Below are 12,352 nucleotides of genomic sequence, written 5' to 3' on the forward strand. Positions count from 1 at the left end.
TTTTAGAGAACTTTAAGAAATGTCAGCAAAGAAAATCTTGACTCCTGCAAAAAATGCATGGTTTATTACACCAGTTCAAGGGATTCTTTTATGTTATTCCATAAGCCTATTTCAACAACCGAATAGTGATGATAACTTGCAATGTATGATTAGTGTCTTCACGCTTAAAAGTCTATATTGCTGTCTGCAGGCTATGTGATCTAAAACATTTCATGCAAAGAAGTGAAGAAAATGAAAAATAGATTGTTTTAAAGGCAGAAAAAAACCTTGCTGCTTTTTCTTTATTTCCAGTTAATGTCACACAGGTAAAAACTATCAGAGCTTTAAATGGCAGTACAAAAACATGCACCATAATTAATGGAATTTGTCTGTAGCAAATACCAGATTCATGAATAAAAGAAGCTCCTCTTAATCTGTCTACCTCAATGGCTTTGCTGCTGTTGGTTTAATGGTAGCCCCTTGTACAGTTTAGATAGGAAGCAGAAACTTATTTTAAATTGCAGAATCACTTGTCTCTATTATCTTTACCAACTAAATACGTGGAAGTTTATAAGTCAGTCTCCCAAATCTCAGTATGGTCTAGTAGAATTCTCACCACGCTCCTCCATGAAAAACAATCCTAAACACCCTTCCGTCCCTTTGATATTCAATGTAGTCCTGCAATTGTGCACTGGTTGTGCTCCTGCTTACATTAGCAAGCCACCTTCAAGCATTTTGGGGCACCTACTACTTCTGTTTCCTGTACCATAGTAGAATACAAGGCTAAGTCACAAGTTACCTTTCATCCACACGGAAGAATGTCATGTCTCAGTGATACCTAAGAGACTTTAAAAGATGAAAAAAGGAGCAACGGAGGAATACTGTGTCTCATTGCAAGTTCAGGTGCATTATAACTATTTGAATTTCAGTTTATCAGAAATAACAAGGTGATTTATGATCCTTCTGAAAGTGCTACAAGACTTTTAGTGAATGTAGTTCAGTATCTCCACGTCTGCTCTAGTCACTGTGTCTGTGTTGCCATATGCACTATCAGGACACTGGTTTAGCACTAGGTCTCCACTGTGCCATCCTACAGGATTTGTCTCTTCCCTTGACATCTTCCTTCCTTGTTACTGACTTGTATGGTTTAAATTAGTCTTTGAAATTTGAAAATGTTTTTCCAGGAAGCAATATAGATTTAGGACACCAAATGATTGCTTTGTTGTTTTTAAAATTACACAAAAATTGGTTAATGGAAGCAGTCTGAAAGGTTTAAAAATATCCTGGCTCATTTTCTTCCTTCTTTTCTTTTCATCCTGAACAATAATAGGCCTTGTTTCCAGCCAAAAAGCTCCCATTTGCTATCATGCACTGTATTGTGTCGTGTAAATGCACCCAGTTTAAGGCAATGCTGCCTTAGGGGTTTCTGCCCACTACTCTCAGGAAGAACAGATGTAAGTCCTCTCTCCACCTTTTCAGTATCATCGTCACAGAGATAAGGACAGCCCACCTAGAGAATATTAAGCAGTGTGTTTAAAAAAAAAAAAAAAAAGATGTGTTTATCACCAGGGATGAAGGTAATGGCAAAGGTAGGCCCTTAAAGATTTGCTACCTGGGCTGCTTTGAATACATCTTAGGGATTGAGAGCATGAGAGGGAGCATTGCTTGAGAAAGGCAAGAGTTCAAGAGATTTAAAATGAAAAGGATGAAAAGGGCAGGGAACAATGAGAAGGTGGCCCATACTATATATCCACTCATCCATACATATCCATACATATATCCACTCTTCCGTATAACATGACAAAATTAAGACAGTAAGACAAATATTCAGACCATTTATCCTCTGTAATTGTCTGCATACCCATGCTGTTCTGCAGGAAACTGTTCTTTTGCACTTACACACACACAGCTCTGGGCTATTTATAGAAGTAGCACAGGCTTTAGTGAAAACCAATCAGATTTTCTGAAGTCCTTTTAGGAGGCTTGTTTCTGTCTTCACATCATTTCAAGAAGGGAAATGACTGGTTAGTGCAACTGAGTATCTGTTCAGATGTTCTTTCTACCTGTAGAAGAGACCACGGTCACTGAAATAAACATAGACACTTACTGATGTTCTTAGGGGGAAAAAAACAAACAAACAAAAAAAGGTATGCCATAACAGCATTAGCCACAGGAGATAGCTATACTAAAAAAAAAAATGGAGATTTTTCAGTGATACTTGAAAGGGACTATCTGCATTCATTCTGTTAGTCATGAAAGTATTTATTCAAGATCTGTGTTTGTTTGCTTTATGAAAAAAAGCCAAAACCCATTTTGCATTTTAAGAAGCAGCACAATAAACTGGTCTAAATTGATTTGAGCTTGCTATGTCCTTGCAAAATAGAGGGTGGTCATCTTTAAGAAATGGAAAAAAATGGTCGTTGCCGAGTTGTCTCATAACCGTGTACAATCTGTTTTAATATGGGTAGAGAGAAGAGAGGGCAGCAGAAACATACATAATAAAACAGAAGTGCAAGACTGACACTTTCAGGGGCAGACTTTGATTCCTTCCATCCCTCTGTGAGATAATAGATCTGTACCAACATTACAGTGGCATCTATATGAATTTAGTCAAGATCTCAGTAGTTCATAGTCAGTGCATGCTCCCTCTGGAGCTCTCAGAAGGGCTGAAAGTCTAATAGCAACACAGAGAAATCGCAGATAGAGAAACTGCCATTTCAGCATGAGCAACTAGAATGCCTGAACAATGAGAGGGAAAAATCGGGAAATAGAATGAACTTCTTGAATGTGACAATGGAATTCCTGCTGAAATCTTTTTTTTATAGGGATGAGGCCATGCCCGTCTGACTTAGTATTAACAAATTGATTAAGAACATGGGAAGGGCCATACCAGGTCAAATCAAAGGTCCATCTAGCCTGCTATCTTGTCTTGCACAGAGATGCAAAAGCAGAGGTCTCAGACTGTAAAAGTAGAACAAATGATATTTGCCTCAAATACTATCCCAGCCTTCCAGCAGTTTATGAATCAAGGGGTTCCTGAAGCAGAATCTTCCACTCAAAGGATGTGTTATGAAGTTTGTGCATTAAAATAAAATAATCTTAGTTCACTCTGAACATGCCACCTGCTAGCTTTGTCTGATACCCCCTGGTTCTTGTAGTGTAAGAGAAACTAAGTGTTTGCTCTCTGTTCCCCGTCTCAGTGACACATATGATATTACAACTTGTATTCTACCTGCCCTCAGCCAGCTTCTGTTCGAGTCCTAGCCTGCTTCACCAGTTCTCTAATGCACAGGTTTAAAATTAGAGGTATTCAAGATGGAGGCAAACCAAAGATTTGAAGAGGGCATAATAATATACTCTAACTTCATTCCCTTATTCCTTTCCTGGTAATCCCTAATAATTCAAGGAGACAAAGCATTTTAGGAAAATCTGGAGATTAAACCTGCTTTAAAGCTGTTGATGAATAGGGGAGTGTGGAATCCTTAGAATGTGCTGTTCAGACCAACACTTCTTGGGTGCAAGGGAAGTGTAATCATAAGGCAAAGTCTGAAAGCAAGACCATTGAGACAGCTTCTTTTCATGGAAGGAAGGAAAAGGGTTGGGGGAAGGAATATAACAGAAAATCTTTAACAGGTCAAATATCAGTTCAAATCACAGGTTAGTTCAAATCTAGAAGATGCCAGCATGTAACAAAATGCATCAGCAAACCAGCATGCTTTCAACAGTGTACATCCCAACATCATAGCTGCTGTAACTACTCAGAGTAAATCTCTCCATCATTAGAACTTGCATCTGCACTGTTTGCAGAAATCACTGGTATGGTGTTGTACCAGAGTCACAGCAACCAGCAGATACAATTCTGTAGCGTTCCTGAAACCTCTGTAGGGATACGACCATGCAGTGTCTCCTGTGGTCCCAATTAATTTTGTGTAAGCTAGGGAAGTCTGTTGTATACACATTATGCATATGGAGGTTTAGGATAAATACTGTTCAATATAGCAGCCAAACATCTCTTTTCAGGATATAAAAAATATGTAGAAGATAGACAACATTTAATTTTATAAAATGTGTTCAAATCTGTAGATCCTCTATAAAAGATTCTTGAAGTCCCTTTAAACAATAAATGATTATTTTCATATAGGCTTTCTTAAGGAACATGGAAGAAGAACCTGCAGTGCACTTAAACTACACTAGTTTCCTAAAGCTGAAATTTAAAAAAAGCACATATATTATGTATTTTTTTATGTTCTGAGTTGTTTGGGCTAGTGATTCTAGGATTTGCATGAATCAGGATTGCATAAAATGGTTTATAATTTTGTTCAATTACTGATGCTTTTCCTGTTCAATTTCTCTTACCAGTGTTGCTAGTAACAATCCTTGTAGTGGAAGGGATTGCCATTGCACAGAAGACACAAGGTACAATTTTGGTTTGATGATTTTCTTTCCAAAAATGTAAGAGTTTAGTAGTGTTGAATTAAGCAATATAAGTCAAAGTATTCAGATACTCGTAGGTCTTCAATTAATTATATGAATTCCGGTCTTGTCCATCCCTGCCCCTTCCCCCCCCCATCATTTACTGCATTTTTTTTCCAGTTGAACAAAGCCATCCAGTCACAAAGAACATGAAGGTTCACTTACCCAGTTAAAATTCTATGGTTTTAGACCTTAGAGGTGGGAAAAAACACCACAGAAATTCATGTTTTCTGTATCTGACAACAAGCTTTTCAAGCAGTCCGCCCACAAATATTTTTAAAGCCAATACCTCCTAAGGGCGGAAGGCAATAGTTTCACAAACCTTATTTTCTCATATGTGGGATTCATCCACACATAGGAGAGAAGAATTCCTTGAACTGACACCTACAGAATTTCTTTGAACAATTTCTGCAGGAGAGACTAAGTTTTCACCCCCGTAAATAAAGGCTGCCAAGATATCAGTGGAAGGTGATGTAATTCGCAATTTACTGTAGGCAGCTATGACCTGTATCAGCATGGACTCCCTCTCAAAGGTCTGCAAGGAAAAACTGCATAAATATAAATAACATGATGAGGGCACCCCTGTGAGATTTAGGAAAAATCTAGCAGAAACCACATATCCTGTGTCTTACTCTCTTCAGTTCTGCTGATATCAAAGAAGAGGGTCAAAGGTACTTAATAAGAATGTTAGAAGGATCATACTACTCCCAAGCCCCTTCTCCAAGGATAAGGAAATCTGATCTAACAAAGCTTCTGTGAATGATCCAGCATGGTGCATGATCATAGTAAAGTGCAACATCTCAGCCACAGATTGTATTTTCCTGCATCCAGAAGAGAGCTTTGATCTTAAATGAGAATCTTAGCTACCAGTGCAATCTACCTACTGCTATTAATTTTACTAACTACCATTGCTGTATTTAGTTTATTTACCCATCATAAGCATTTTTTATTCCAACATACTATTGTAAATAGCTTAAGGGCGATATGCTTTAGTATAGTCTGGAATCAGGGTCAAAAGTAGTAAATGATAACAAATATTGTGGATTACATTTGCATAGGAATAGAAAAGACACAGGACATAAAATAAAGCTGTTCTACTGGCAGCCACTGTAACTATATGATTTAGAAAAAACCATCAAGAAATCTAAATTCATGTGGGTAAAAAAAATTTACTCCCTCTCTTCCCTTCCTGAGGATTACTGTACAGATCTGATGTTCAGAAATTGTGATCTCATCGGGATATACCACACCACTAAATTAACCAAAAGATTTTCCTAGCTAGATATTAACAAGTGGCATATATGATAACAGGGTTCTCAACCAAAACAAGTTACTTTCTTCTTTTATAGGCTGTGTATTATTTCAGTGTTTTACCTTTGCAAAATCAAATTTGCATACTTGCAGGAGACATTTATTTGATCTCTTTATTTTCCCTCAAGGTGGGCAAAATAGTGGATTGAATCGCATTCCTCCTACCCAGTGCGATAACTGGGTACGGACTAGTAATGGAGGACACTTTGCTTCACCAAACTACCCTAACATGTACCCACCAAATCAAGAGTGCATCTACATCTTAGAAGGTACCAACTATATTTCTGTTTTGTTGTATTGTAACCTTACTGTTAAATTTATTATGTTGAACTGTTAAAACTGTTGTTTTAACATATCGTCAAGTATTGTATAGTCATATTGATAATATAATCAATTCTTTAGTTACTTGGTTGAGTGAGAAGTTAAATGTACTCTTTTGGGTAACAACAGCACGTGAATATAAAAGGCAAACATGTAGGAATTATCAATATGGAATAAGGCATAACCTCACAGCCAGAGAAAGCAGCATCAGATCTGCTGTAATCTATGAAAGCACAGAACTATTAAGATAAAAAATGTGGCTTATCTTAATATCATGTAGAATATTGATGATAATAAATTGGAAAAGATGGCTGAAGAACTATCTTTAGCATTTATCAGATCACACTATATTAGTCTAAATCTATCTCAGGGACAGCAAATCTTTATGCTGCCCTTTATTAATAAAAACCCCACACCTGTCTGTCACTAGCACTGTACTAAAAATGGACACTTGTCCATTTTTGCACTACTGAAGTTATGCAATGGGGACAAAAAAAACCATTAACTAGAAAAAAATACATTCTATTGGGAATATCTTGGATAAAGGCTGCAAGACTTGGGACTAAAAACACTAGTTAGCTTCATCATCAGATTCATATCAATTAATTGGTGTTTTTCAAGTAACACGTTTCAGAGAGTTTTTATTTGTACTGATTAATAGAGACCCTCATTTTTGTTTCCATGCATGCACATTGGAAGTTTGGTATCTTCCCTGCCACTGAATGCATGGAGAGCAGACATCCTGTCCAGCTTTAGAGTTCAGACATACCGGATCCAGTGCTGGATCTTCCTTGTGCAAGGCAGTTTCCATGGGGCACAGAAGCAGTTTCCATGCCACTGTCCTCACAGTCATTACACAGGAACACTGTGGGAACTTGAGCGAGAAAAACATCCTCCACAGTTTCTAGCTAAGATACGGTCCTTCCTGCAGACCACTGCCAATATGTGCAAACCAGCAGCCAGAAATATTTTTAACTCATGTATAATTAAGGTGTAAATGTCTAAACAGTGTTAAAGATGTATAAATAAATCCTTTTTGCATCCAGAAGTAGACAGCATATGATTCATTAATACTGTTGTTCCAGATACCAACTAGTATCTGAAAGTTCATATAGCACAATAGATGACACTAGCAAGAAGCACTAAGACTATACACACAATATAAAGTCATGGTTCCAAACTACAGATGTGAAAGTGCGGTCAACAAGTAGCCTTTGCTGCACTGCATCAGGAATTTGGGATCTGATCCAAATCCTGGTTCAGACTTACCAACATCTGTAGTCATTCATATATTGATAATGTATATTAAGCAATTACACTTCTCTGAGTATTCTACTAGAAGACATCTCCTGCCAAAGGATCTCCAAATTTGGGCTTAATGTTTAGGAAATATATCAGTGAGTAGTAGTTCTTGATATCTTTTTCTTTTCCATTGTTTTCTCTATCCCTAAATGCTTTTTCCTTTTTTTTTAATGTACTTTGGTCCCAGTGCAACACTAATTTATCTTTTAATATTAAACCTTGCTTGAATACCTCTGCATATATGTTGATATGTGTTACACATGGTATTTTAAATTTATGTCCTTGCTGAATTTTCAATTATAAAGGTCAAAGAAAAAAAAATCCATGTCATTCCATGAAAAAGTATCTCCCACAGAATCAGTTTTAGAATTTTATTAGAGTATATCTGAGTTTTTGTTGGCAGACTATTAGATGTATTTTGAGAAGTGTCTAGTCCCTTTATCTTGCTGTTTTGGAGGTCTCTCTCCATTTTATATCTTCATGTGTTTTTTATATAGATCTACATTTAATCTTTTGCTCAATTTTTTATGTCTAGCTGCTCCACGACAAAGAATTGAGTTGACCTTTGACGAACCTTATTACATAGAACCCTCATTTGAATGTCGCTTTGATCATCTGGAGGTTCGAGATGGACCTTTTGGCTTCTCCCCTCTCATTGATCGTTACTGTGGTCTGAAAAGCCCTGCATTAATTAGATCAACAGGGAGATTTATGTGGATCAAGTTTACTTCTGATGAGGAGCTGGAAGGAAAGGGATTTCAAGCAAAATACTCATTTATACCAGGTAAAGATGCCTAAAGTTAATGACCAAATTAATGACCATTTGCTCCCATGGAACTCTGTGGATGTGTTTATTCTGACAGTCTAGAGCTGTATTTCATCGTAAGCGCATATGAAGGCAAAGTAACAACGCAATAGTTAGAGGTGTCCGTCGTGCTAATCCTGATGGATACCTGAATAAAATCACTTTGGGAAATTGACCAAAGGGAATTACAGGTCTGTACTTTCCTAGTGAAGAAGTCAATTGATCTTGTTTGTACTGAAGGCTTTAGCAACTTCCCTTTTGGTACTCTAATTTGTACCAGCTCCACCAGTGGTATAATGGAAAAAGCATTTATGTAGACTAGCAGTTTGGCATTTTCAACAGCCTATCTTCTAAGGAATGTCAGACAAGATGACAAAAATATCTGAGGTCAATCTATAGTAGTACTTCCAGCCAGATGCAAAACATTTTAAATTTCCATTTCTGAAAAGCCAGAGGAAATATCTATACAGTCCAAATATCAGCTATCAATACTAGACACCCTCAAACCATGGACTCAGACAACAGCATTGTTCTTTGCTCAAAGAACTGTGTAGTTTACACGGTATAAAAGACAGGCTAATGTGCTGACACTGCCTTTAGACAGGCAGAAACTACATCTGCTCTGTTGGGCCACTTAAAACTGGCAAGCATTCTTTTTACAAGTGAATTTGAACTGGTATCCTTGTGCAATGCTTTATTGCTGTACTTCATAGATACAATACGTGGGTAGTTATCAGCATTTTATTGTCCTTTGGGACAAAACACAATGTACAAAAGTTAGTGTTACTACTACTATAAATGTATACACAGACATAATTTTTTTATGCCATCTTTACCCAACTGGTCTTTAACCCTACAGCACATGAAAATACTATACACAATTATATATTAACATTTATAGAACTGTACACCTTGCTAGGGATTTAGATTTGGAAACTTTCCACATTAACATAGTAACCAGTCCACTGAGAGTGACCTGCTAAAATATTTCCATAGGGACAGTACTTATGCATCTTGCTAAGTCCATTTCCAAAGCCATTTCATTAACATCACTTTCAAAACTAACCTAGCCTGTTCCAGGCTGAAGTGCTTTCTTTGTGTAGACTAACGTTTCATGCACATGTACACACTACGATGTACATGATTTGCTTGGTGACTTTCTACGCCACACCTGAGACAGCATGCATCTTGTGAGTTTCTGTGCGATTTGTGGGGAAACACATATTGCTAATATGTAAACCCTGGACAGCCCAGCCCATTTTAGACCCATTTTTAGCCAAGCCCTAGTCCCAGTAAAGTCAAGTACCATCATTTAACCATTATGAAAAAGTATATTCTTAACTCACTAGTAATTTACATACAGTATGTTACTGTAGTTTACTACACAGACACATACAGGACATTCAGTGTGCATTTAGAAGGAGGAACAATAGAGGAGCAATCAACGCTAAATTCTGCCCTAATAAATGATATCTAGAACTGTGCTACTTGGCCTAATATAAGCAGCATGGGTACCCAAGGAAAAAGTATCTTTAGTACTGAGCTGTCTTTTTCTATATATTAATTATTAATAGCAATTAGCAATTTCAAAACATCAATATATTATAATCTACTCCAGTTCAAATTGTTTCCAGACATACAGACAACAATCTAATCAAAATGATGCACACAGAAAGATCCCTGTACTCTTGTGAAGCTCCAGTGATTTCAGTGAAAACTGGCATAGGTAAAGTTAAGAATGTATCATAGGAACAAAATACCTAATAATAATTTTTGGTGTTCGGCTGGAAATCTGAGCTGTTAGCATAGAATTACAAGGTCAATCTTCGTGAAGTGATGTATTATCTAAAAAAAGTTTGTCTCTGTACCATCCAATTGATTCAACAAACTTTCTGGCAATTTTTATTGTGAAATAATAAAAATGGACATCGTCTTCAGATTATAATAAGCCTTGAAATGATTGTTAAGAATTGATAGCCCCTGTGACTCATGACTTCTTTCTATTACAGATCCTGACTTCACTTACCTAGGAGGCATCTTAAATCCCATTCCAGGTCTAGTATTACAGTTCCAATTTCTTTATATATGAAATTTTAAATTAATATCATATTGCATTTGACAGCAAGGTATATGTTCTCCCTAGACTGCCAATTTGAGCTCTCGGGAGCTGACGGAATAGTACGTTCCAGTCAAGTAGAACAAGAAGAAAAAACAAAACCAGGACAAGCAGTTGACTGCATATGGACAATTAAGGCTACTCCAAACGCTAAGGTGGGTTTCATTCATATCATTCAGCATGTAATGGGTTTCCAAGTCATTAGTAACAGGTAATAGTGATTAGCATAATGTCACACTTTCATTGGAATGAATTATGTATCAGTAGCTTAGGAAATTCAGACATAATATTGTTTCTGAAATGCAACATATACAGCAAATCCATGGTGTTATCTTCCTATTATTTGAAACTCTAAATACAAAATAAAACTGAAAACTGTACAAGCAATATTTTCCAAGGACATTTGATTTGGCCTGTGGTTTTATTGGAAAACTGCAGGTAAAAATGCTGGGTAACAGCTTTGATAAACTACAGTAAATCTCGCTGCTATGATTTAAAATTTTGCTGCCAATAGTTCTGCTGGAGGATTTGGTTCTGTTCAAAGTCAGCAGAATGTGTACGTGGCTCCTCCCCAGTCTAATTCACAGTCCAGCACCTTCACTAAAACCCCATCTATCTCATCAGCAGTCTGAGCTAAAATGAAAGGTTTTACCTGGAAATGCCTGAGGAGCTATCACTTTTTTCTCTTCTAACTTTGCTATAGGATCATACCCTCTGAAAGTGCCACAGTAAAATCTGGTTGGACTTTTCTGAGTCCCAAAAGGGGCACGGTAGCTGCTTGAGTCAAAAATCAGCAATAGATATATAGGTACTTGATATTTGTGATTGTGTCTGCAGCATTACTTATGAATACTACTTATGAAGACTACTTATGAAAAAACACACTATTTTATAATCATTAAAAACAACTTAAGCTTTATTGTTGTGCAGAGAGAAGGATTCCAAAATACAATAACCTTAGCCTGTTTTCAAAAATAGAGAAGCTACGTAACATTTCAGAACCATACACTTGCTAATTACTTACAAATTGCACTGAAGAATATGTAATTTTTCTCTGTATAACATACACATCTGTTATTTGCTTCTGTGTGTGTATTAAAGCACATATTACTACTTGCCTGTACCACATGTACATAAAAGTTAAAAAATATGTATTTTTAATAGCAGGACTTGCCAAGATGACAGTCATTCTTATCCACCACTAAGAGTTAAGTAGCCCTATTCATCAACTTCCAAATCAGTACTGAAACAGCAACCTAACAGACAGAAATAAGAGGACAAGACAAGAAACTAAAACTCCACTGATATATCTGAGCCTTTGAGGAAGTGAGTCAACTCCCAAGAGCCCTGTACTAGTCTCAGTAATAGTAGCAGTTCTTCCAGAAACAATAATAAAACCATTTTCTCTCTACATTTCCACTTGAGTGCACCAGGTCTTATGCTTAAGTATTTTAATAAATTATTGAATGTTGCCAGAAGGCAGAGTTGTAGCTGGGTCAGTCCTGAGATTAGACCATCATCCTAAATTATTGAGTTAAAACATTACAGAAAAATAACTCTTCGTATTCTAAGAGTGGTTTCCCGAGCTTCAATTTTGGCAGAATTATGATGATAAGACCCATTAGATCTGATATGGTTCCATCTCTTGAGAAAACTAAGCATAGACATTTTTAATTTCCTCAATTTGATTTTGCATTAAAAATATATTTTTAAACTAACAATTACAGCAATGAATAGGCTTACAAAATCTGCATAATATAAATTTAATAAATCACTCCAGATTTCAGAAAATTACTAGAATTATCAGTATAATCTAAGAGCAAAGACCTTTTATATTTACTTGCCTGGCACACTAACTAGAAGGAGCTTTTGCAGAGCTGAACCCTTTCAATGGAATTATTCCTTTGTTTTCATATGCAGATAGCTCTACTAAAAATGTGCTAATTTATTTTTAGTTTCCATTGTAATTTCACAGCACATACATAAAGCCAATCATTAAATGAAAATACCAGCACATGCAGCTCAAACCCCCCCATGTTTGTGAG

The 12,352-nt window shown here is 36.6% G+C and overlaps 1 protein-coding gene across 5 annotated transcripts in view; it reads left to right on the plus strand.

Annotated features, from left to right (window-relative positions):
• NETO2 (neuropilin and tolloid like 2) overlaps positions 1-12,352 on the plus strand; it is a 32,475-nt gene that overhangs the window by 7,139 nt on the left and 12,984 nt on the right. For 4 of the 5 annotated variants that reach the window (XM_050713175.1, XM_050713174.1, XM_035543310.2 and 1 more), the window contains exons 2-6: positions 4,339-4,395; positions 5,892-6,032; positions 7,922-8,170; positions 10,201-10,245; positions 10,335-10,462. In XM_050713175.1, coding sequence (XP_050569132.1) covers positions 4,339-4,395; positions 5,892-6,032; positions 7,922-8,170; positions 10,201-10,245; positions 10,335-10,462 — 620 coding nt within the window. The remainder of the gene's footprint in view (positions 1-4,338; positions 4,396-5,891; positions 6,033-7,921; positions 8,171-10,200; positions 10,246-10,334; positions 10,463-12,352) is intronic. The other variant, XM_050713176.1, reaches the window with a different exon arrangement.

Source organism: Cygnus atratus, chromosome 12, assembly GCF_013377495.2.
Source record: "Cygnus atratus isolate AKBS03 ecotype Queensland, Australia chromosome 12, CAtr_DNAZoo_HiC_assembly, whole genome shotgun sequence".
NCBI lineage: Eukaryota > Metazoa > Chordata > Aves > Anseriformes > Anatidae > Cygnus > Cygnus atratus.